We start from the raw sequence: 27,096 nt of genomic DNA on the forward strand, positions 1-27,096 counted from the left end.
AGAAGAAGAGGAGGAGTGAGGCTGTGAGTAGACACGTTTCTGATGAAATAAGGGTCACTTTTATGGACCATATTCACAATCATTCAAACACTTGTAGACAGAACAGGTATGTAATCAAACAATGTGCACTGTAATACTGTACACTTACTGTAATGATTCATATTACAGTAGTCCACTTTCATTTGTAGACAGAGCCAACAGTAAAAGCGTAACTGTGAATCCTGTTTCTTGCAATCAATACCCCACATACAGAAATGTGTAAATCTGTCCTGTGCAAAGTGATATAAGTCATACAGAAAAAGTGCAGCCTTGTGCGTTTTCGGTCTTTGTCATGCAAACTGTAATGTACATCAGGAACTACTGACAGAGTGTATGTTATACGGCTAAACATCGTGATTGTGTGATTGTAGCACTGGCATGTTCATTGACATACATAAGTGCTTTTTAATGAATTTGAGAAAGTTTTGCAGGTAATTTATTGTGTGATGTTGTTTGTACGAATTGTTTTGAGAAATGCATTTATCGGTTTGCAAATGTAAAGGATGATTGCAGAACTGCGCCGGAGGAAACAGCTCGAAGAGAAGCCCATTAAACTCTTGAGAACTAGAGCACTAGAGAAGAGAGAAGAGAGAAGAGAGGGAGGAGTGAGTCGGAGAGACTGGGTTTCTGCAGAGATCTGAGGAGCTTTATTCATACTCGAGAGAGGGATGATGCTGGGCTGACCATGGGTTTCTCTGTCCGCTGGAGGCTCTGCTGCTGCTTTTAGGGTCATCTATGTAGTTAACATCGATCAGCGTGACTATCGGACAGCGATGAAGAACACGTTTCTAGTCCTGAGCTGGAACAGGTGCATGCAGCAGGTACGAGAGGTACTCAGCAGGCTGAGTGCAGTTTAGTCAATGAGACGGAGGCATGCTTCAGAAAACAAGGCGTTGAGTGAAAGTGCGGCTGTGCTTGTGTTGTCCAGGCTCCTCCAGATCTCCTCAGTGCCTCCGGTTCTCCGCGGGAGTGAAGGAGGGATGCTGGACCTCTGGCCTCTTGTGTTTGGTCACTGCTTGCTCTCATCGTGTCTTCTCTTGTGTCAGGTATGTCTGAACGAAGCATCTGCATCCCGTGCTGATCATTCAGAGTTTAGGAATTGGAGGGGTAATTAAAAGGTCGTTTAATTAAAAGAAGACTCTTTTTATTACTGGGTCAGGAGCCTCAGTGAAATACAGTTTTTCTCAAGTCACTAATTTGGTGCATTTCTCGAATCATCCTTGAAATTTGCAAAGAAGTATGTGCATTTCTCAAAACAGTTTGTACAAACAGCACCACACAATAGATTACCTGCAAAAGCCTGTAACTTACTCAAAATCTTTCTCAAAAGTAAGTATGTATGTCAATGAACATATCAGTGCCATCAGAATAAAGAGTCCTTGTGTCATCGTTCACAAACAAGATAAAAAATGCTTAGTCATGGTGTCAGTTTAACAGTGCGTTCTGTGAGTATTACCTGAACTGTTTAGATGACAGTTACTGTACTGAAATGCAGAAGGCACTTCTTATGTATGCCATATATTCATTTCAAAAGTACAAATTCACACATTACTGTATGTGGGATATTGATTGAAAGAGACTGGATAGGATTCACAGTTACACTTTCACTAGAGGCTTGGAAAAAATAAAATAAAAACACTGTCATTGTGATATAGAAAAGAAAAAGAAATATGGGCACAAAGGCAAAAATACAAAATTACTGTAGTGAGGCAAACACAGGAAACTGTCCTCAGGCAGAGCTTTGCTTTTGCATGCAGCACTGTACGATTCTGGGCAACATGACCTTAGCAACTGATAACGTAGGAAACGCAGACAAATGTACATAATTGTTCAAAATAATGAGAAACTGCTTTTATGATGTGCACAAGTGACTAGATGATGTGGAGTTTGAAAAAGTAGTTTTGAGAATTTCATTTCTGATTCGAGAAATGCACCAAAGCCACTGAGAAAAACTGTATTTCTGATAAATCCTTATCTGACGGTGATGACAATAACGAATCATTTACCTGTCATGTGTTTATTATATCAGCATCAGAATGAATGAATCACACTTTTGATCTAATCGGCCAAATGAGACGGTAAAAAAGTCTGAACTCGATTCCAGTTTGATTCATTGGACAGTTCACTCGCGCACTGATTCGTGGTTTCTCACAGTGTTATGGGATGATTTGTAAGTCAACAATAAACAGGTGCTGAAGGAGGTCGATATTTATCTACGACCCTTTAAATGTTTGTCAGTTATCAGCGATGAAGCTGTGGTAAAGATCATTTATTTGGCACACTTTTTAACGGAGTACTGATGAAAGGCAAAAAACGCTCCTGAATCAGAATCAGAGAGAGCTTTACATGTTTACACACACGAGCAGTTCGTCTTGTGTCAGGAGCTTCCAGTGCAGAAAGTACGGGCATAGTGCAGACATACTTATAATTTAAGGTAATAAAATGAAATATAACACACTATATATATAAAGAATAGACAATAAATTAAAAATAATAATAACTAGATGGTAATAAAAAAATAGAGGAAAAGTAATAATAGACAGAATTATAAAATGTGCATATGTGCTATTTACAGATTTTTTTTTAATTTACAGTTTAAAAAAAAAAAAAATTATATTTATACAGACATTTTTGGATTTTCAGACACACACAAAACAACAATCACGAAACAAGACAAAACACACCTACACAGGTATGAGATGAAAGGGTAAAACAACAACAACAAACAAACATCTCCTTCACATTCAATTTAGTAGTTAACCACAACACCGGGCAGAGGCAAGGGAGGTCAAAACAGACTTTTGCTCAATGTGACATTATAGACAAGTTCAAATAATAATAATAAATAATCACCTGGGTATTTTAGCTTTAAAGCAAGCAAGGGTGATAGGGAAAGTGACACTAAAAATAGAGAGCAGATTTGTAAGTGTTAACATTGTCGCTGGCTTTGACAAGTAATTGAGAGAGAAAAAATCATACAAAGATTAAAATATTCAAATTTGGTATTTAAGAAAAAACACACCCACACACACATTAACATTGACACAGAAATTAAACAAAATTACAATTACAAAGTTTCAAGTGGTGTCATGGTTATTGGAAATTTTTAACAGGTGATTGAAGAGAGGCCTCCAAGAAGTTTAGATCTATATTTCCAGAAATACTATACCTAAGCCTTTCTACATGAAAGGTGGAAGAAAGTTCAGACAACCAGATCTTGAATAGTGGCCTCGACTTTTTCTTCCAAATGCAAAGAATGGATTTGTTTGCGATCATCATACCATACTGTATAGGCACTCGGAAAGCGTGCTGCAAGGAGGCTGACCAGCCAAATACAGCACAGTTACAGGATCTAAAGGAAGCTCACATGCATAAGCTTCTGAAAGAAATTGAAAAACTTCTGACCAGAATTCACCAAGTTTAGGGCATGTCCAGGAAAGATGACCAAGAGAACCCTCCGCTGATTCACACTTATTGCAGAGAGAGGAAATAGTAGGATAGAAAGCATTAAGTTTAACCCTTGAGTAATGCAATCTATGCAACACCTTGTACCGAATAAGGTGATGCTTGGCGTTAATAGAACAGGTGTATATATTTTTAAGACATTTTGCCCAACAGATGAACAGTTTTGAGAAGCTATGACCAGATGTGCAGTCTTGAGGTGTGTTAAGTGTTGTTCAGGTGGAATATGGTCGGGTGCTCCATGTTCGAAGAGAGAGAGTGTGCTGGATGTGTGTGGCCCAGAGTGATCCAAACAGGTACAGATGAACACAGGACAGACTCAACGACGGCCGAGTAGAACTGTTTCAGCAGATCCTGCGGCAGACTGAACCTCCTCAGCTGGTGAAGGAAATACAGCCTCTGCTGGGTCTTTTTCACAGTGAATCAATGCGATTATCCCACTGAAGCAAACATCTGACACTTACAGAACAGCTTGAGTGTCCGGCGTTAAAATGTTGAATGACTTATTTTGCAAATTGCAACTGCGAAGCAACAGGGAGAGTGACTGGAGCTGTGTGAAGTCATTAGCACCAATCTCTGCAGATTATTCATGGAAAACACCACCTTTGCATGTTCTCCTTTAGGATGAAACAAATACACGTGAACGAATCACTGAAGTCAGTGGTATTAATGAATTCCACAGCTTGTTTTAAAGCTGCAGCTGTGTACTGTAGATGTGTTTCTACCTTATTTCCATACTGTACATTATCACCCACACAGCGGTAATGTATGAGTCTCAGAGCCTCCCACTTCAGCGCTGAAGGAGGTGGGCGACTTCTGCTGCTCTGAATCCTGAGCGGCGTGTTGGTTACTGGTTACTGGCCATTTCTAAAACACCAGAAAGGAGGACACTTAGCAGGATACAGTGAAGCCAAGATATAAAACTGGAAAATAATCCCATACTTATCCACCTTGTTTTTCCCATTAGAGCGGACATGGCCATTTGTCAATTTTATGCATCTGGCTTCCAGTGTCAATCGCTTGGCTGTACAAAACCACTCGTTTTACTGCTTGATATTGCAAACTGGAGTGTCCTACCATATTATTTTAATGGATTATCTTAATTATGAACACACTGGTTTGTAGTGCAAAGAGTTTTACTGTTTACTGCATGTTGTTATTCTTCTCATTATTTCCCCACAGCGGCTAATGAACCGGAAGTCTCGCACATTCACAGAAAACAGCTTACTTACGCATTGAAAAATAAGGTGGATAAGAAGTAACAAAAGCTCTTCCAGAAACTCTCCATTAAGGGGTGATATTTAAGTCTTACATTTGCCTTTATAAAGGCAACTTTTCTAACCTTTTTAAATGTTCCCTCTTTCATTTATTGTTTTAGCTTATTTGGTAAATACAGTTATTTTATACAATATACAGAAAAAGACGAGGAGAAGCAGAATTGTTTACTAGAAATAACCAGAAACAAGCAGAGAACACAGGTAAGAGACATGAAGTAAGGCAAACGACCGACAACCAGTATGCCATTCAATTTGAAGGAAGTCTAATATGACTTGGGAACATGATTAGTTCACCTCTCAAGGTTTCGGGTCTGAGTCGTTCGTTCTTTTGTCACGTGATATGACAGCAGTATTGGATACAGAAATGAGTTAATAATTCCCAACCTTCTTTACAAACAAGTTTACATGTGATTTGTTTCTGGTCTCAAATTGTAGCTTTTTTATTTCTTACAATTTATACATTTGTGACTTTCTGTCAAGATGGTTCTCTTTCATAACATTGGATGTGGTAATAAAGAGGCTTTAAACTTTATCTGTATGATGGGGAAAGATCACTTTGATAAAGCTTACTAACAGCATGCAGTTAATAATATGTAATGTTTGTGTTTGTTGTACTGAGCTGAGAAGCAGGCATTTGACAAAAGAAAGAACGACTCGAACCCAAAGATTCGAGAGATTAATTAATCAATTATTTTTCTGGTACAGACTGCATAGCTTCAGTTTACGGGGATGTGACGTGACAAAAGAACGAGCGGCTCAGGTCGGGAAACTAACGGACTGCGTAACCTGAAATAATGAATTAATCGTTTCTGTTTCTCATAATTTGGCCCTAGTTGCATTATAGTTTTTTTCTTATTTGAAACGTTGCATAAGTAGATGTGTTGTGGGATTGACGTAACATTTTAATTACATTCTGCTGAAATGAATGAAATGACTTAAAGGCAGGGCAGGGTTGGTGATGTGGTTCAAAAACATTTTGTGTTGTTGTGTTGATTGGAAGTCTCTTCACATTCCGATAGCAATCACTAGTGTCACGGAGTCACAACCATCACAGACCAATTACCACCCATCGTCACCAGATCAGCACGCTCCACCCTCTCGTTCACTTTCCCCGGAGTTTTGATTCACGGCACCTGCACCTCATCATCAGCACTCACTATAAGGAGTCAACTCTCCTGCAATCCCTTGTCTGATCTCGTCCTTACGAACTCAACAGACTCCTTACCTGATACGATCCAATGCATTGGTATTCAGACCCATATTCAGTCATCCCAAATCTCGAGTATGGCAAGCCTTCTTCAAACTGCTGGGAGTGTCAGTAAGCCTTTCTTCTGGTTACCACCCTCAAACTAATAGTCAGACCGAGCAAAAGATTCAGGAAATCGGGAGGTACCTGATGTCCTACTGCCACCAGAACCAGGACAGCTGGAGCCAGTTCCTTTCGTGGGCGGAGTATGCGTAGAACTCCCTAAGATAATCCACCACCGGGGTCACCCCGTTCCAATGTATCCTTGGGTACCAACCTCCGCTATTCCCCTGGTCGGGTGAGCCCTCGGAGGTCCCAGCTGTCAACCACTGGTTCCAGCAGAGCGAGAGAGTATGGGACTCAGCTCATGTGCATCTCCAACAGGCAGTGAGGAGACACAAGAGGCAAGCTGACACCGAAGAACACCAACCCTCGCTACCAACCTGGTCAGAAGGTGTGGCTCTCGACATGGGATATCCGTCTCCGCCTGCCTTGCCGTAAGCTGAGTCCTCGGTACATAGGTCCATTCACTGTGTAGAGGCATCTCAATGAGGTCACCTACAGGCTAAACCTTCCACCTCACTACCGCATCTCACCATCTTTCCATGTGTCCCTCCTTAAACCTCACTCTGAACCTTTGTTGCCTTTCCCCACAGAATCTGGTGGCGATGAGGTACCTCCTCCTCCCGAAATTGCAGACGAGGAGACCATCTATCAGGCCATCCTCGATTCGCGGCGACGGGGTCCCAGGCTGGAATACCTCATAGACTGGGAGGACTACGGGCCTGAGGATCATTCCTGGGTCGCTCGTCGTGACATCCTCGATCCAGCGCACAATCAATACCACAATCATCCTCACACGATACCACGCAGAACACCCAGATCGCCCAGCTCCAAGGGGTCGAGGTAGACCCCATCGTCGTCAGCACTCCATCCGGTCGTCAGGAGCCGACCATAGAGGAGGGGGTACTGTCACGGAGTCACAACCATCACAGACCAATTACCACCCATCGTCACCAGATCAGCACGCTCCAACCTCTCTTTCACTTTCCCCGGAGTTTTGATTTACGGCACCTGCACCTCATCATCAGCACTCACTATAAGGAGTCACCTCTCCTGCAATCCCTTGTCTGATCTCGCCTTACGAACTCAACAGACTCCTTACCTGATACGATCCAATGCATTGGTATTCAGACCCATATTCAGTCATCCCAAATCTCGAGTATGGCAAGCCTTCTTCAAACTGCTGGGAGTGTCAGTAAGCCTTTCTTCTGGTTACCACCCTCAAACTAATAGTCAGACCGAGCAAAAGATTCAGGAAATCGGGAGGTACCTGATGTCCTACTGCCACCAGAACCAGGACAGCTGGAGCCAGTTCCTTTCGTGGGCGGAGTATGCGTAGAACTCCCTAAGATAATCCACCACCGGGGTCACCCCGTTCCAATGTATCCTTGGGTACCAACCTCCGCTATTCCCCTGGTCGGGTGAGCCCTCGGAGGTCCCAGCTGTCAACCACTGGTTCCAGCAGAGCGAGAGAGTATGGGACTCAGCTCATGTGCATCTCCAACATGCAGTGAGGAGACACAAGAGGCAAGCTGACACCCGAAGAACACCAACCCCTCGCTACCAACCTGGTCAGAAGGTGTGGCTCTCGACATGGGATATCCGTCTCCGCTTGCCTTGCCGTAAGCTGAGTCCTCGGTACATAGGTCCATTCACTGTGTAGAGGCATCTCAATGAGGTCACCTACAGGCTAAACCTTCCACCTCACTACCGCATCTCACCATCTTTCCATGTGTCCCTCCTTAAACCTCACTCTGAACCTTTGTTGCCTTTCCCCACAGAATCTGGTGGCGATGAGGTACCTCCTCCTCCCGAAATTGCAGACGAGGAGACCATCTATCAGGCCATCCTCGATTCGCGGCGACGGGGTCCCAGGCTGGAATACCTCATAGACTGGGAGCACTACGGGCCTGAGGATCATTCCTGGGTCGCTCGTCGTGACATCCTCGATCCAGCGCACAATCAATACCACAATCATCCTCACACGATACCACGCAGAACACCCAGATCGCCCAGCTCCAAGGGGTCGAGGTAGACCCCATCGTCGTCAGCACTCCATCCGGTCGTCAGGAGCCGACCATAGAGGAGGGGGTACTGTCACGGAGTCACAACCATCACAGACCAATTACCACCCATCGTCACCAGATCAGCACGCTCCAACCTCTCTTTCACTTTCCCCGGAGTTTTGATTTACGGCACCTGCACCTCATCATCAGCACTCACTATAAGGAGTCACCTCTCCTGCAATCCCTTGTCTGATCTCGTCCTTACGAACTCAACAGACTCCTTACCTGATACGATCCAATGCATTGGTATTCAGACCCATATTCAGTCATCCAGAATCCGTCGTCTTCTAACCCTTCATGTGCTTCCTATCCAGTCCTCTGCAAGAGATATGTCCAGCTAAGTCTGCATCCATTCTGCTCAATAAACTCTGTGTTTACATCACTCTCAGCCTTCTTCGCCCACTTTAAGGAGGTAGTAATACTACTCACCTGTCTGTCTCCTTCTGTTGTGTGACATCAAGGTTAAGTGGTCTAAATTTATTTATATGTATTTATATTGTCTGTGGAAAGCATAGGACCATAAAATGTTCATCCAATAAATATGTTTGGTCCGAACATTACGATAGGCTGTCCTGCCTGCCTGTCAAAATATGAATTTGCATACCTCTGTGCACCCTGTTTGCACAGACATTTCATTCTCCAGCAACGCCGTCTCTCATCATGCCGCAGGGTAGTCTCTGCTTGTTTTGAGCCCGTGTGATGTATTCGTTTGTGAATGATCTGGGGCCTGTACCAACTCTGGGTTTTAGGTACCATGAAAGTAGCTTGGCTTTTAGCTGCGTTCATTGCCATAGTAACTTACACTCCACAGCTAACCTGCTCCGGGGCAGGTTATGTTCTGAGTTAGAGATCTCAAACTGAAATTGGACCAATCAGATGTGAGCAAACTGACACAGGCATGTCTGACACAAAAAAGTCACTCCCCCAGTTTATCTTGCTCCAAATTAAAGGTCACTAGTACAAAAAATAAAAAAATAAATGGTCTGGCTTTAATGATAATGACATTATTTTATGATTTATTTAATTATATGATTTATATTATTATTAATCCATTACACACAAGCAATTTTAGTTTAACAGTTATTATAAATAATTTATTTTAAATTAATGTTAATAGATACAGATTGTATATAATATAAATAAGTTGTAAGATAACGCTTTAAAAATGACTGTGACCTTACATGTTTGAGTCTCTATCGCTGTATATTTCCAACAATATAAACTAACTTAAGTTTCACTTGTGACTGATAAAGCAAAATAATTTATTTTATCTGTCCTCTTTCATGAACAAGTACTTTTTCATTGTAAATGCATTTAAATTAATCATATTCTTCAAACTCTTAACCTTTAGCTTTTAACCAAGGCTTGTGATTGGTTGTTCGCCACTGATGTCGCACATTCACGTGCACATGCTCCACAAACTTTGGATAATCTGCATTAGCGGCTTCTCTCTCTTCCAGGCGGAGCTCCAGAGGTCTTGCTCTCAGCACAGCATAAACAGAGGAGCTGAGGGGTGCCAGCTGCTGTGCCCCTGCAGGACGTACCCTCCTGTTCCTCCTCCACCACCTCCTCCTCCTCCACCGCCAGCTCTGACTGCTGCAGGTAAGCCATCACTACACGTCAGTCTGAGTGGACTCTTCTCCAAAGGTCAGATGGAGATAAGAGTCATTGAGGTATTCATATTACATTGAGTACAGTCTCAACATGTATGTATCATATTCATACCTTTGTCTCACACTATGTCTTATTCCCAGTGAAGACTTTCAGCGCTCTTTTAGTTCTCAATGAGGAAACGCACAAGGTCTATTTACATTTTCCCACAGTTTCCACACTTCCTGTTACTCCATATAATATGCTGAACACTGTACTTCCACCTTAATGGAAACAAAGCTGAATCATAGTTTGAACAGTGGGCAAAGTTTTTCTGAAGAAATCCACAAGGATTACCAAGGATTCTGATGAGTGAGTTTATGATACTGTGCAAGCCTGAGGCATGTACTGGAAATATGCTTATTATGACTACCGTTATTAAATAGCATTTTATTTAAACCTTCCAAAAACCTTTCTGCCGAGAGATGTAAATACATTTTACTATAGTTAATTGTGCATGCAGATTATATTTTAAGTTGTTTAAGCAAAATCAAGGAGTTTAAAAGACTGGTTTATTCTTTCTTTATACTTTAGACATATAGAACATTCAATTCATGTTTATTTGTATAACGCTTTTCATGATTCAAATCATTGCAAAGCAGATTTAGAGAAAATTAAAGTTTCTACATTTCTATGACGTATTCAAACAGACGGTGAGCACTATTAATAGCAATGATTATATGTTGCGATTAAACTTATAGCAAAATTTGGTATTGTATGTTGTTTCAGGGTTGGCATCATCTGACGTCCTCTTAGGGGTTGGCATCATCTCTTCTCAAGTGTTCGATCATCTCAGATCTTTGTAAGGACTGGATCCAGACTGAAGCTTCTGTAATTTCTAGTTACCTCAGAGAAGCAAATAGAGACAACATTAGTGTAGCTTCTGTTCCAAGCAAGCAAAGAATGATAATGTGCATTTGATGAGATATAACTGAAGTACAAGGTTATGATATACTTAAGAGATGCGTCTTTAATCTAGATTTAAACAGAGAGAGTGTGTCTGAACCCCGAACGTTATCAGGAAGGTTGTTCCAGAGTTTGGGAGCCAAGTGCGAAAACGCTCTACCTACTTTAGTGGACTTTGCTATCCTAGGAACTACCAAGAGGCCAGAGTTTTGCGACCTTAGGGAGCATGATGGGTTGTAGTGTGATAGAAGACTAGTTAGGTACGCAGGAGCTGAACCATTAAGGGCCTTAAAAGTAAGTAGTAATATTATGTACTTGCTACTTAATAAGTAGCCAGTGTAGAGACTGTAAAATTGGGGTAATATGATCATATTTTCTTGACCTGGTAAGGACTCTAGTAGCTGCAATTTGGACATAGTAAGCTTGTTTATTGAAGATGCAGGACAACCAGCTAGCAGTGCATTACAATAGTCCAGTCTAGAGGTCATGAACGCATGAATTAGCTTTTCTGCATCGGAAACATGTAACATGTTTCATAGCTTGGCAATGTTTCTAAGATGGAAGAATGCTGTTTTTGTAACATGGGAAATATGATTTTCAAAAGACTGTTGCTGTCTAATATAATGCCCAAATTTTTGACTGTAGAGGACGTAACAGTACATCCGTCTAGATGCAAATTGTAATCTAATAGATTCTGTGTACTGTTTTTTTTGGTCCAATAAGTAATAGCTCTGTCTTATCCAAATTTAATAGGAGAAAATTATTGGCTATCCAATCTTTTACATTTTGAACACTCTGTTGGCATAGATAATTTAGAACGATGAGTTAATAATATTGAGAAGCAGTTCTTCTGCTACAGGTAACAACTCTCTCAGTAATTTAGTGGGTACAGGATCTAATAAACATGTTGTTGGTTTAGATGCAGTGACAAGTTTATTTAGTTCTTCCTGTCCTATAGTTGTAAAGCACGGCAGTTTTTCTTTGGGTGCAATGAATGAAGCTGAAATACAAGATGCTGTAGAATCTACATTTGTTATTGTATTTCTGATGCTATCTACTTTATCAGTGAAGAAATCCATAAAGTCATTATTATTAAACTGTGAGGGAATGTTTAGTTCGGGTGACGTCTGATTATTTGTTAATCTAGCCACTGTGCTAAATAAAAACCTTGGATTGTTTTGGTTATTTTCTATGAGTTTGTGGATATGCTCAGCCCTGGCAGCTTTTAAAGCCGGACTGCAGCTAGCGGATATGCTTCTCCACGGCCTCCAGCTCGAGCTGCACTCGGTGTCCTCACCTGCACTCAAAGGTAGACACAAATCTGGCATTAAAGCAAGTAATCAATGAGTAAAACAATGGTTATGTGTGTGAATAGAGTATAAGCAATGTAAGCAAGATTAGCAGCAGCTGTGCTGGCGATACTAATGGGTTATAAGCTAGTAGCGGCCTTGGGAAATCAAAATAAAACTAGTGATAGCAAGGCTCTCCGATTTTTTTTTTTTTTTTTTGTAGATTACAATAGGGCAGGGTCGGCAACCTACGGCACGCGTGCCAACAGTGGCATGCAGAGAGATAATTGCTGACATGTGAGCAATAGGGAAAACTGCATACTGACGTACATTTTTGAGGTACGGTAATAACTTCTCATAGTCACACAGCCTGTTAGGAGCTATAAATACTATTAAATTGTGAGAATTAACTTGCGCTAGTCTACGGATGCATGCATGACCGCTGCACATACTAGACGCTTCAGATCAAAGCCTCAGCATCTAACAGCGCTTGTCAATCTCCAAATGTCTGAAATATACCATCAAATCAAAGTAGGCAGGGTTTATCTGTTCACAGATGCTGAGCACGAAGCATCAGTTTAGCTTTGAAAGAGAACGAGGTAAGATGAAGCTGTTTTACAATAGAAATGTTAAATGACTGACAGCTATATCCAGTGATGCAAACTACTCTAATTTTTTCTCTCAAATATGGCCATTTTGAGAGAGAGAGAGAGAGAGAGAGAGATGTGTGAATTGTCTGCATCTGTGTCTCGCTCTACAAACAATGAAGCTGAGTTTAGTTACTTAAAAAAGAGCGATTTTACCCCCCTCGCTGAGAATTATAATGTAGTGATTCAGTATCGATTAATAAAAGTCATATGGCAGCGCTGACAAGAAATTTATGAGCTTCTGAATGTGTTGCACAGCGCGATCTCCGATCTCTGTGTGCGAGTGGTATGTTTGTGTGTGCGCATCAATTAAAGCACCACATTAATATAGAACGGTGATTAAACCGAACAGTTTTAATGCATTGACCTTGTCACACACACATACAGTGGTGTTCAGTTACACTGTATATTTGTTATTCAAGAAACTTTTGAAAAGTTTAAGAAACTATTTGCATGAATATCAAATATTGTTTTTTATAGTATCATTTAAAAATGTTTATGTACTGTATACATAATACTGTAAATACAGAATGCATTAAAAAGAGGGGGGAGGGAGGTGGTATTGGCACAGTGGTTAACCAGAAAAATTTTAAATGGCACATCATGCCGAAAAGGTTGCTGACCCCTGCAATAGTGGATATATTCACACATTATTGAAACGAAAATGATGGTGTATTAAATTGATTTTAAGATTAAAAAATAGACGATAAAGAATTAACTTGGAGCGCCAACTCAAAACACGCGGCAGCAACAAACAGGAAGTGACATAATCAAAACTCTACATATCCGCGTTTCTGCATCAACGTCTGTAATGCGCGCCCTAGGTGCGAAACTTTTACGAATCTTATCCAAGTTGTAGTATCTGATATAAAGGATCCGTGAATGAAACTGTGACCACAAACACCATTAACTTAAGTGAATGAAAGGCAATAATCAGCAATATGCATTCACAGAGGGTCATTACTGAAAGGTGTGGCTGTTTACAGAGTGCTGTATCGAAGCATATTAAATGCAAAGTTGACTGGAAGGAAGAATTTGTGTAGGAAAAGGTGCACAAGCAACAGGGATGACCGCAAGCTTGAGAATACTGTCAAGCAAAGCCGATTCAAACACTTGGGAGTGCTTCACAAGGAGAGAACTGAAGCTGGAGTCAGTGCATCAAGAGTCACCACGCTCAGACGTCTTCAGGAAAAGGGCTACCAAGCCACTTCTGAAGCAGAGACAACGTCAGAAGCATCTTACCTGGGCTGTGGAGAAAAAGAACTGGACTGTTGCTCAGTGGTCCAAAGTCCTCTTTTCAGATGAAAGTAAATTTTACATTTCATTTGGAAATCAAGGTCCCAGAGTCTGAAGGAAGAGTGGAGAGGCACAGAATCCATGTTGCTTGAAGTCCAGTGTGAAGTTTCCACAGTCTGTGATGATTTGGGCTGCCATGTCATCTGCTGGTGTTGGTCCACTGTGTTTTCTGATGTCCACAGTCAACGCAGCCATCTACCAGGACATTTTAGAGCACTTCATGCTTCCTTCTGTTGACAAACTTCATGGAGATGCTGATTTCATTTTCCAGCAGGAATTGGCACCTGCCCACACTGCCAAAGGAACCAAAAGCTGGTTCAATGACCATAGTGTTACTGTGCTTGATTGGCCAGCAACCGCTTGACCTGAACCCCATAGAGAATCTGTGGGGTATTGTCAAGAGGAAGATGAGAGACACCAGACCCAACAATGCAGATGAGCTGAAGGCCACTATCAGAGCAACCTGGGCTCTCATAACACCTGAGCAGTGCCACAGACTGATCGACTCCATGCCACGCCGCATTGCTGCAGTAATTCAGGCAAAAGGAGCCCCAACTAAGTATTGAGTGCTGTACATGCTCATACTTTTCATTTTCATACTTTTCAGGTGGCCAAGATTTCTAAAAATCCTTTCTTTGTATTGGTCTTATATTTTGAGATACTGATTTTTGACTTTCATGAGCTGTAAGCTCTAATCATCAAAATTAAAAGAAATAAACATTTGAAATATATCAGTCTGTGTGTAATGAATGAATATAATATACAAGTTTCACTTTTTGAATGGAATTAGTGAAATAAATCAACTTTTTGATGATATTCTAATTATATGACCAGCACCTGTAGATCTATATGGAGGAGATTTATTAAAAGTAACAAAAGCAAGAAACCAAAAGCACAAGGAGAAGGGAACAAAAACACGACCACACAGAATATCCACTACATTCAGCAACTGACAGTAGTCTCGCGTAGACTGACGGCTGAAGGTCTGGAATCCATGGCAGCTTTCATTGGCCAAAGCTCGTCCATGATGCCGTTTGACCGACAATGTCAAACAACCAATCACAGTTCGTTTTGTTCAGCATCACGTTTCGGGGCGTGGAAATGTCGCCACAATAACAGACCAGTGTGTAAAACTCTCGGATGTATTTTAAAGATTCTGTGCAGCGAACTTTAAATATTTCACATACTTTTGAAAATCCAGCATTTAGTTGATCCTGATAAGCGCTTGTCGTCACAGTTGTACACACGACGACTTCTTTTGTGAGAGGGTTTGGCATCACAACATCTTTGTCTCCTGGATCACTCATGAATACACATAGGACTGCAGTGAATGAGAGTCCTGCTTTCCTTCAGTTCTGAGTTCGCCTGCATTACAAACTCTAGCATTTTGTTATATTTTTTTAAAAGCATTGATTTGTTAAATCTATATTTTATAGATTTTTTGATAAATATTTTTCCACTTGTTGTGAAGTACAAATCCTCATAAACACATTAGGTATGCTGTGCATCAGGGGTCACCACACTCAGTCCTGGAGCGCCGGTGTCCTGCAGAGTTTAGCTCCAACTTGCCTCAACACACCTGCCCGGAGGTTTCTAGTATACCTAGTAAGACCTTGATTAGCTGGTTCAGGTGTGTTTGATTAGGATTGGAGCTGAACTCTGCAGGACACCGGCCCTCCAGGACCGAGTTTGGTGACCCCTGCTGTGCATAATAAATACCTTAGTTTGAACTGATCCATACACATTACTGACATTTATTAATAGCCCCTTTCACACATACAGACTTTACTGGTAAATTACATTTAAGAGATCATGTGTGAACAGGACCTTTTCAAAAATACCAGTAAATTTGTTCTGGCAATTTACTGGTATGAGAAGTTGTAACATTACTAGGGATGCCCTCGACCAAGGATTTTTCTGATCAACTAGTAGTCATTCATTTTAAGCATTAGTCAACTAATCGCACGTTTATTAATAAACCATTTAAATCATTATAACGAGCCTTTAATTGCCTACATAGCCTAATAAGTGCTCGAGCACACACATAAAGCTTGCCACAACACACCGGCAGAAGTAATGATTATGAACGTGTCAGTGAAAAACAGTAAAGAGAAATTTGATAAAGTAGTGCTTTCTTTGTTCTCGGTTTAACAGATGAAGTCGGCGACACTGACTTGTCATCTCTGCAGTAGTGGATGCGCCTGTATGCATGTTTCACATGGATTGCATAATCTGAGAACATTTGTTTTCCATTTGAATTGGTTTATTTGAAAATAGACATTTCACTCTCTATAGATATATTTTTCATGTCTGTAAGGCAAAGATATGCACAGAGTTTGCGCTCAAGTTCACAGAGACAGAGATGGCAGAAAGCGCATCCTGTTTACTTTCATTATTTTACAAAAGTGCATTTTGTTGTTATTGTGAGTGCACACAAATAAATGTAGAGTCTTTACAGATTTGAAAGTTATATTACTCTTATCCGTATGACCAAAAATGAAGGAGTATTTTAAGAGCAAGTGAGCGCACCGGCGCCTCCATCTGTCCTGCAGTGAGCAACTGTTCAGATTACACACTCCACACAGACACTATTGCGCACAGATAAGACATATCTGAGGTCGATGAACGATATCTGTCCGTCACGAACTGCGTGACTTCGCCTGTGGATTTTTATTTATTTATTTTCTGCGACTAAGGGACTAATAAAATTTTGGTTGACCAAGCCTCTTCTGGTTGATTAACGATTGGTCGACTATTAGGGGTCAGCCCTAAAAATTGCCAGAATTCTGCTGTGTGTGAACGCAGAATGAAGATTACCGGTATGAGCACATATGAGTTCACAACGTGCTGATGTAAGACATCTACTCTGGGCCAATCATAACATTCTGACGCAGATGACGCATTTACTCTGCTGTGTAGTTAGAAATGTCATTGCCTTTGTGAACAATACATTTTTGTACTTACCGTTAAAGCCATTCTCGTACGGCAATTTACTGGTTTTACTGTGTGAAAGGGGCTAATGTGTTTAATGATGAATTTGATGCATGATGATCACTCTTTCAGCTCCGGAGGCTTCTGCTCATCTGCCTAGGCCCTGGTGGATGGAGATCATCGTGGTTGGGACAATAGGAAGTGCTTTGGCTGTCTTTCTGTTGGTGATTGTCATTATCTGCTACAAGGCCATAAAAAGGTATGTAGCGCTGTCACAGTGTTAGTGTTAAATATGTCTAATTTGTGCCTAATGTGCATTATGTAGTGCTGCTGATAATAACCAGCTTAATAGTTTATTGCATAGCTTATATTAAGAGCTTATTGAAATAACCCAGCAATGCAAGAAAACTCTGATTCTGCAGGGTTGGATGAAGATTGAGGCTTCAGTGCTGTACAAGTGGGGTGACATAATGGAAAGGCTGCTGTAGTGGTTTTCACTTGTGGTGCTATATAATGTTGTGAGATTTGGTCAAACGTCACTTGTGCATATGAATGTCGTATGACTCCTTCCTCCTTTTATTTTGGAGCACTAGCTAAGGAATTTCACCTTAACAGTAAGGAACAATCAAGGAAGATATTTGTTGTTATGCAAGAGGTTATGCAAATTGGAGGGTTCTTGTCAGCTGACCAGTCTGAAGTATTTGGGAGATATTAATAAAGCGACTTTAGAAAGATGGCAGCATCGTCATTTTATTTTTATACAGATTGGTAGGTTTGTTAATTGAAGTTAGTTGACTTTAGCAGTCCATTTTATCCCCATGGTGACAGTTCAAAAACCCAAGAAGTATTAAATACAACCCGAATTCCGGAAATGTTGGGACGTTTTTTAAATTTGAATAAAATGAAAACTAAAAGACTTTCAAATCACATGAGCCAATACTTTTTTTCACAATAGAACATAGAGAACATTACAAATGTTTAAACTGAGGTATTTTACACTTTAATCCACTAAATGAGCTCAAATTTCAAATTTGATGCCTGCAACTGGTGTCAAAAAAGTTGGCACGGGGGCAACAAAAGAAAAGCAAGAAATTTTGAAAGAATTCAGCTGGGACAACATCTAGTAACTAATTAAGTTAATTGACATCAGGTCTGTAACATGATTAGCTATAAAAGGGATGTCTTAGAGAGGCAGAGTCTCTCAGAAGTAAAGATGGGCAGAGGCTCTCCAATCTGTGAAAGAGTGCGTAAAAAGAATGTGGAATACTTTAAAAACAACGTTCCTCAATGTCAAATTGCAAAGGCTTTGCAAATCTCATCATCAACAGTGCATAACATGTGAGTGCATAACATTCAGAGAAACTGGAGAAACCTTTGTTGGATGCCCGCAGTCTTCGGGCCCTCAGATGACACTGCATCACTCATCAGCATGATTCTGTCATTGACATTACTAAATGGGCCCAGCAATACTTCCAGAAACCACTGTCGGTAAACACAATCCACCATGCCATCTGCCGATGCTAACTAAAACTCTATCATGCAAAAAAAAAAGCCATATGTGAACATGCTCCAGAAGCGCCGTCGTGTCCTGTGGGCCAAGGCTCATTTAAAATTGGAAAAGTGTTCTATGGTCAGACGAGTCCAAATTTGGCATTCTTGTTGGAAATCATGGACGCCGTGTCCTCCGGGCTTAAGAGGAGGGAGACCTTCCAGCGTGTTATCAGAGTTCAGTTCAAAAGCCAGCACCTCTGATGGTATGGGGGTGCATACTGTAAGTGCATACGGTATGGGCAGCTTGCATGTTTTGGAAGGCACTATGAATTCTGATGGGTATATAAAGGTTTTAGAGCGACATATGCTCCCCTCCAGATGACGTCTATTTCAGGGAAGGCCTTGTGCATTTCAGCAGGACCAGAGCATGTGAGCGGAGCGGGGAGCGAGCGGGGAGCGGAGCGTGCGAAATATAGTCGGAGCGCGGAGCGGGTTTTTATCCAAAGGCCGGAGCGATCGCTCTGTCTCGCTCCGGTTCCGCTCCGATACCGCTCACACCACGAGTCTAGGGCATGCACAGATCCACCCAGAATTCACCTGGCCTTCAACAATTAACAAAACTGTCAGCCTACACTTCAAAAATCGTTCGTTGTGAAGGAGAGATGGAGTTCGTGAAACATTTCCAAAAGCAAACCGACATACAGTTGCGCAATTGCTGTCAAAAAACTAGATGATAATGATGTTGAATATGAACGGGAATGTAGTGATACGATTTCAGTATGTGAGGATTCGTATTTTAATCGTGTTTGTTTGAAATAAATATGTTCTATTTTGACTGATGTTGCTGTTGCTGTGAGTTCTTTATAGGATATAGGCTGTGTGGCGGACGCGTCGCGGAGCGGGTTTGCTGCGTGTTGATTTTACTTTCCGCGCCTATGTTAACAGATTAGAGCATCCACACTGCCTGCGGACTACGCGCATATCAGGTGCGGTCCAACCACACCGCAACCGCGGCCCCGCGACAGAATAGAAGTGAAGCGGATTTTTTCCGCAGCAGTCACGCAATAAACCCGTTCCACGTCCGCCACGCAGGCAGTGTTTCCCAGGCGTAAGGCTTCGGTTGAAAACGGCAGGTTTTAGGCATGCAGAGGAATTTTAAATTTGAGCGAGCGTGGAGCGATTTCACCAGAGCGGGATGAAATTGTAGGTGAGCGGGGAGCGGAATTGAGCGGAGCGGTCTGGTGCGACTTTGAGCGGTGGAGCGGGGGGAGTGAACACCCACGTGAGCGGGGAGCGGAAATTCTCACCGCTCAGCTCCGCTCACATGCTCTGAGCAGGACAATGCAAAACCACATACTGCAGCTATTACAACAGCATGGCTTCGTATTAGAAGAGTCCGGGTGCTGAATTGGCCTGCCTGCAGTCCAGATCTTTCACCTATAGGGAACATTTGTTGCATCATTAAATGAAAAATACGTCAAAAGCCCTATTCAGACGGTAATTGTTTCTCAGGGGGACTTAAGTGATTTTCACCATTTATAGGGGGTAGTTGGTGATTTTAATGCAGTCTGAATCCAGGATGTCTGTGTTTTTCTCTCACCACCCCCGTAAAAATCCCTGGCTGAATTACCTACTGCTTTTTGACAAACACCAAGGTCGTGTGGTAATTTAATTGCTGTCCGAATCCACATCTCTAAGTTTATGAGAAAAAATCGAAGGTAGCGTTGTACTTCGATGTAATTTGCATACATATTTATTTCTGAAGTGCTGGGAAGTATTTAAAAAAACAATACTTCATAACTGCTCCACCGCAGCGACTGGGAGCAGAAAGAGAAGAAAAGCACGTAAACATTCGAAATGGGTCTTTATTATGGCAGAAGTATGCAATACAATTTTAAAATGTGTATTATAAACAGATATATATATCGCTTATAATTATATAAAACTATAGTGCGTCTATTTTCCTATTTTTAAACAGGAGATTTAAATAATGAAATAATAAATAGGATTATATATTATAAAATATGCTCGGAATAATAAGAATTCATTTTACATAAGTATTTTTAAATACATTTTACACAAAAATATATAAAATAAAAATTTTAACTGAAAATTGAGTGTTTAATCTTATCATTATACATTACTGACACTCTATCCTCCAGTTTGATACTGTTAAGTGCTTTGACACAATCTGTATTGTTAAAAGCGCTATATAAATAAAGGTGACTTGACTTGACTTGACACAATAATAAGAATAAATTTGTAAATAAAGGTACGTTCACGCCATATCGTAATAACCGTATCGTAATGCACCTCACGCGGAACTAAATGGCAGCGCTTTCAAAGAAACCTATCACTGCTCTAAATAGGGGGAAAATAGATACATATATAGATATAATGTACTATAATATAAAAACATTATGTAAGTGTTCATACTGTTATTATTTTGTTGCTGTTTGTTTAGGTTAGCAATATTTATCGCCATCATTAATTCATTCACAAACAAACAAACAGACGATTTGTAATTATTTTTACCTGACACGGTTTCTGTGTTCTGCAACATTTAGCAGTAGCATACAAATTTAATGTAATGTGTTTTACAGCTGCCAGTATCATTTTGCGCAGTCGTGGGTTCATTTTGTTGACTGTGGCTATAGAAATGTATAATCCCCAGTCCGAGGACGTGAACAGCTCTGATTAGAACGTCAAGTGTTGTCATCTCGGAATTACGATAATTACGATATGGCGTGAATGCAGCATAAAATTAATTTTATTTACAGCAGACAATCATGTGGCTCGTCACGTGAGCAACGCGTTCCCGGGTTCGTAGGATCACAGAACTCGCTCCTCCACCGTGAATAAATTGCCATCCGAATCCATGAGTTTTATCACTGAGGTGATATGTAAATTTATTTTTACAGACGTCCATATGAGAAACAATTACCGTCCGAATCGGGCTAAAGACGACCATGAACTCTTCAGCAGCTGGAACCTCGATTCCCAGACGTCTTCAAACTGTTTTGACAAGAAGAGGAGATGCTACACCATGGTAAACAAACCCCCGTCCCAACTATTTTGAGACCTGTAGCAGGCATCAAATTTGAAATCAGCTCATTTTGTGCATAAAATTTTAAAATTTCTCAGTTTAAACATTTGTTATGTTATCTATGTTCTATTGTGAATAAAATATTGGATCATGTGATTTTGAAATTCTTTTAGTTTTTATTTTATTCAAATTTAAAAACCGTCCCAACATTTCCGGAATTCGAGTTGTATATCTTAATCTTATTTTAGATTCTGGTTCCTAACAAACTTTTCTATTGGTATCTTCATTTGAAGGCCCTCAGTCCCATAGACACTGGGATCTCAGTGCGGCTCTATGAGTGAATATTCAGTGGTCAAAACACAAATGTGGGTTACTTTGCTTACAGCTGATACTACGTTTATTTAAAAAGGAATATCTGAAGAACAATTATTGTTGTATCTAGTATTTCTTATTTCCCTCTGTCAAGACGATTGCACATACCCGTCTGTGTACAAAAAAATACACTGAAACGGTCACATTTACTTGCCCTCAGTAGTGTTCATAAGAGTCTACATATTCAGGCATATTTGTAAGTAGCAATTTTGTTCATTTTAACTGTTTCTGAAGCTACCAAGGATTCAAATATGCAGTATTGTAATTACATGTTTGACTAAGGAAAGAGTGGCCTCCCCTGGATTAAGTATTAAAGGGTCATATGCCCTTGCTATAAAGAACATTATTTGGTGTAATGCAATGTGTTTATGTGGTTTAAAGTTCAAAAACACATTATTTTCCATATACTGTACATTATTGTTGCTCCTCTATGCTCTGCTTTTCTGAAACACGTCGATTTTTACAAAGCTCATAGTTTTGAGAAGCGAGGCATGCTCTGATTGGCCAGCTATCCAGTGCGTTGTGATTGGACAAATATCTCAAGCGTGTAACGGAAATGTTACGCCCCTTACCGTATTGTGATGGCGTGTCCCGGCACGATAGGACTAAAACCCATTATTAACGAGGCATTTGTTGCATCCAGTGGGGACATAATTACTGATTATAATGACTCATACAGTCTTTTTAAACATTACCATGTCTGCATTTGTGATCGGAGAAATGACAAACAACAAGCACTACTCTACACTGCTCAAAACTCGCGTTTGAATCGTCAGTAGCAAATTCTTTCAATATGAAAACATACTTACAGTCTGTGAGTCAGAAGCACCAGACTGTCCTTGCAAAGTTGGAATTGCCCCACTTTATAGAAACAGTCATTGAGCACAGCTGGCTTTGTAGGCTACTCTCCCAGGTTCAGGAAACAGTCCTCCGTAAAATGCGCTGCACACACTCTAATATTTGGGTTGAACTGTTCTGGAACAGAGTTGTAAATACAACTTAACCTCTGATTTCTAGTTGTGTCCTCTTTTGGAAGCTCAAAGTAAGTAGTTTCGCTTTCACAACGAAACACAGCGTCTCCAGGACATGGCGGCGGCGGCAGCAACAATACTACAGCGAGAATAAAAATCACGCCCTCTTTCTTTGCTTTTACATTTGGGCGTTGTTTTGCATATCTTCCCACACCGTAACGTAGACATGTGGGGGCGTGTTTAAATGAGCCATTTTAGGGGCGTGGTCGACTCTTAACTTTTATAAAGAATATCTCTTTGGGTTTGAGACTTTAGTCTTTGCAGTTTTAGGGATCTTATCTATGCATGAATAGCTTGTAACACTCCAAAGAGAAAGGAAAACTTGAAATCGCAAAGTCTTAGATCAAGTAATATTCACTGCTAAGATATGTATTTAACGCAATCACTGATAGTACCTCAAACTTTAAAACATTTGAGGTCTCTCACACACTCTTCATTTACTTATTTTTTTCACCAGAAAACAAAAATAATAATTTAAATCAAAATGTTTAGCCAGGTACTTGATCTACACGGACATAAAGGATACTGAAAATAAAAACAATAAACTAAAACACAGACTTAGGTGTAGAAATGTGCATCTTCTGCAGTAGAATCTGACTTGATTTCAAGCATCATTACAGCATGAGCGTCCTGTCGGTGTCCTCCAGCAGACTTCAAACACGGGTGGGCACTGCACTCGAGCAGCTTTGATATCAAAAATTTATTAACTCTGTGAAGTGTTGTGTCACCACCTGCCACATGTCAGCTGATGACATCTATTATTGAGGAACCTGGGTGCTACCAAAACCGTAGGTTGTCCAATGGCGATTGGGGGACCAGTGTAATGTGACTGATTCAGGAGCAATGTTAAAACCAATGTGAAGCCACACAGGTCTGATCATCAAGCAGTACAAATGATTATAATAGTTTTTCAATGTATTTTTATTATTGTTCCTAAAATATGCTCCAAACTCCAAATTTTTTTGAATAACCTCGCACACAACATCATAGGGTGATGATTTGTGTTTTGATGATTTTGTTGGGAAATGCCTTTTCCTGAGTCATTCACAAACTGTACATGCAGGTGTTGCTGTTTTCCATCGCTGGCAGACGATAGGCTTCGTTCAGTGAATTGTAGGTGCTTTGTGTTCGCAGCAGTGCCGCTCGCGCAAGCTAAACCTGAGTGAAGAATCAAACAGCTCCGGCTGATCAATAATCCCAGCAGCGAAATCATCTCACCCGCCATCTGCTCCAACCCACTGGGACACGAGCATATGCTGTATGCCTCCTAATCATAGGGAGTTGAAACAAACTTTGTTCATGGGCTTCTATTCTAAAGATTTTAAGTTATAATTGACATAAATGTTTAAGGGAAAGTGTAACCTTCACTGTGGTGCGATGAATTTGAAAAGCAAAATATTTATATAAATATTATAACAAATATTTATACAAATTTTATAACAAATATTTATCTCTCAATTAAAGGGATAGTTCATTTAATCACTCTCAGGCCATCGAAAATGTAGGTGACACCGATGTAGGTGACTTTTTCTCTTTAGTAGAACAGTAAAGAAGATTTTTAGCTGAAATTGCAGTCCATTTTGATTCATAAAATGCAAGTCAATGGCTACCGAACAATGGCTTGAGAGTAAAAAAAACACATCAGGTAACACAAAATGAATCCCCGTGGCTCCTGATGATATATTAAGTTAAGTCAAGTTGTGATGTATTGTCAAGTATGGTGACCCATACTTGAAATTGGTGCTCTGCATTCATACTTGAAATTGGTGCTCTGCATTTAACCCATCCAAGTGCACACACACAGCAGTGGGCAGCCATTGCTCCAGCACCCGGGGAGGAGTGAAGAGAGTGCTGTTCATTCACAATCCCCACCTTCAATTCCTGCCAGCGTGAGAATCGAACCGGCAACCTTCAGGTTACAAGCCCGACTCCTTAACCATTAGGCTCCTTAACCTACCCCTTATGGTCTTATCAACCCCTTAGGTCTTATGAAGCGAAGCGATCAGTCTGTGCAAGAAACTGAACATTATTTTCAGCATTATTACCTGTAATCCCGGGCCTCAGGCAAATGGTGCGGAATGATGTCCGGTTCACGAACTAATCATTCTTTTAAACAGGTTTTTTTGAGTGAACTAGTTCATGAGCTGCACAGATCTAGGAGTTACTCATTCAAAATCACTCTCAGATGCCTGTCACTCCAACTGGAAATTAGCCGAAGTAGCGGCGTATCTGGTCCTGTGACGAATGAATCATTCAGTGCTCCAGTTCCTCCAACAGTTACTGAACTCGACTCGGACCGAAGAGCCGCTGATTTGAACATGTGTGAACTGAGAGCTTGAATGAAGGGAAGAAATTAATTTTTTTTTATGGTTTCTCACGGATTATGTAAAAAGGTGAGCTGATAAAGACTAGTTTATTCCTTTTATATACTTCAGACATGTGAAACATCCACATGTATATGTTACGTCATTGTGTGATTATGTAAACAAACTGGTGAATGGGTTATTTGAACCAGTTCATTGAAACAAATTGTCCAAAATAACTGTTCTACTTTTTTTCTTACTGCTCTACTGAAGAAAAAAAGCCATCTACATCTTGGATGGTCTGAGAGTAAATTAACAGCAAATTTTCATTTTTGGGTGAACTATTCCTTTAAGCTTATGAGAGCTGCAGTAATTATAAAAGAAGGAGCTAGCGCTGTTTAAATAGTTTAAGATTAAATTTTGTATTTCATGCCAGCTACTGCAGTTTTCTCATTTAAAGTGAATCCCTGCTGTTCTAGCCCACAGACAATGTTTTAATTAGCAGTAGCTTAAGGAAAGGACATTTTATCCAATGAAACCGCACTACCATTTATGTAACATTTTGCTCGATGGTCATGTAATATGCTGGTGCTGCTTTTGATGTGTCTCCGTGCAGGACTCTCTGCTGATGGCTTCTAATGCACCTTCAGGGAGCACAGCGCCAACAGAGCTGCCATACAGGCCTGTTCAGAACAAAGATTCAGAACTCTGTATTCAGTAAAGGCCTGCATTACACGCGCTGTAGGCTCGCTGGACAAATACAATGACCAGAGATGCAGTGAAAGCAGGAGGATATAAATAGGCCATGCTGAATAACACTGTCTTACACTAACAGCTGAGCATAACTCAGATTACAGCCAGGGGCGTAGAGATGATTTGTGAGCAGGACAGAATGTTCAGCACGAAAAACGTTGACAAAGTGACTGTGTTTTCTCTTATGGCTTATCTTTACAGCATGACTATATTTATCAGGGGTGGCAAATCCTGAGAATGTTTTCTTGTTTTTATTGTCGTGTGCAGGAAACCGATGAAGAAGGAGAAGAATGGTACAAATTGTGGAGAAGATGCCGTGAGCTCTTTCAAAAAGACCAACAGTGTTGCGGTGGGCACGAGAAGTGTGTGAAACCCAAAGGAAATGTTTCCAGCTAATCAAAAAGTCAAAGAGGTCGGAATAATGCAAAGCGATCCAGAGCCCCTCCGGATGCAATGTGAAGCGACGGGGCTGCTGTGATGATCTGCATCAGTGACATTTGCATGCTATAAATCACACAAACCCAGTTCAAGACAGATGTCTGAATCAAACTGATTCCATATAGTCAGTCATTTAATGTTAACATGTGTCATGTCTTTTTAAACTTATTTTACACAATGATTTATGCAACTTGGACTGGAAATTGCTGAAATGTAATTTCTGAAACTAGTGGTGTGTAATGTTGATGCATGATCTGATGCACATGACACAGGTTCTTCAGCGCATGACATATTTCCAGTCTGTTATCTCCTCAAGGTTAGAACACTAAATGTGCTACTAAATGATAGTAATTGAAGGCAGAGCGGGCATCTGAACAGAGTGAAGGCACTCGGTTGTGTAGTGATTACATGTTAGGTTCGGGTTAAGCAGCAGGCGAGTTTGATGCACTTATAAGGGTGGGAGGATTTATAATGACCCATAATCCAGGAAGGTCATAATTAAGATAATTACTGATGTTGTTGACCTTGCTGGTGTGCCAGACAGCATGACTTGGATCTGTTAGAGCAGTGGATTTGGGTTTGTTGTTCTTGTGTCTGTGCAACTGCCTTTCTTAAAAAGTGCCCTAAGAAATATGAAATTTTCTTTTGCACTGTGAAGAGTGCTGAATATATTGTCAGCAGGCAGTCAAAATGTATGTATAAAGTGGTATATAAATTATGCATGAATGTAAATACTGAGAACAGAAAACTAGCCTTCATGACTGTTATTTGCTTTCATATATATTTAGAA

The 27,096-nt window shown here is 40.7% G+C and overlaps 1 protein-coding gene across 1 annotated transcript; it reads left to right on the forward strand.

Moving 5' to 3' along the window:
• The first annotated feature begins 953 nt into the window (after positions 1-953).
• LOC131523593 (proline-rich membrane anchor 1-like) lies at positions 954-26,916 on the forward strand. The gene is made up of 4 exons (XM_058750090.1): positions 954-1,085; positions 9,614-9,755; positions 17,005-17,131; positions 26,136-26,916. Exons 1-4 carry the CDS (start codon positions 1,020-1,022, stop codon positions 26,236-26,238), a joined length of 438 nt encoding a protein of 145 aa, XP_058606073.1. The 5' UTR covers positions 954-1,019; the 3' UTR covers positions 26,239-26,916.
• The last annotated feature ends 180 nt before the right edge of the window (positions 26,917-27,096 follow it).

The sequence above is a fragment of the Onychostoma macrolepis genome, chromosome 17, assembly GCF_012432095.1.
Source record: "Onychostoma macrolepis isolate SWU-2019 chromosome 17, ASM1243209v1, whole genome shotgun sequence".
In the NCBI taxonomy this organism is placed as follows: Eukaryota; Metazoa; Chordata; class Actinopteri; order Cypriniformes; family Cyprinidae; genus Onychostoma; species Onychostoma macrolepis.

Coding starts and splice junctions, on each gene's coding strand:
- LOC131523593 (XM_058750090.1), top strand. CDS start 1,020: ATGCTGGACCTCTGGCCTCTTGTGTTTGGTCACTGCTTGCTCTCATCG. Junction 1,086..9,613: donor CGTGTCTTCTCTTGTGTCAG/GTATGTCTGAAC, acceptor TCTCTCTTCCAG/GCGGAGCTCCAGAGGTCTTG. Junction 9,756..17,004: donor GCCAGCTCTGACTGCTGCAG/GTAAGCCATCAC, acceptor TCACTCTTTCAG/CTCCGGAGGCTTCTGCTCAT.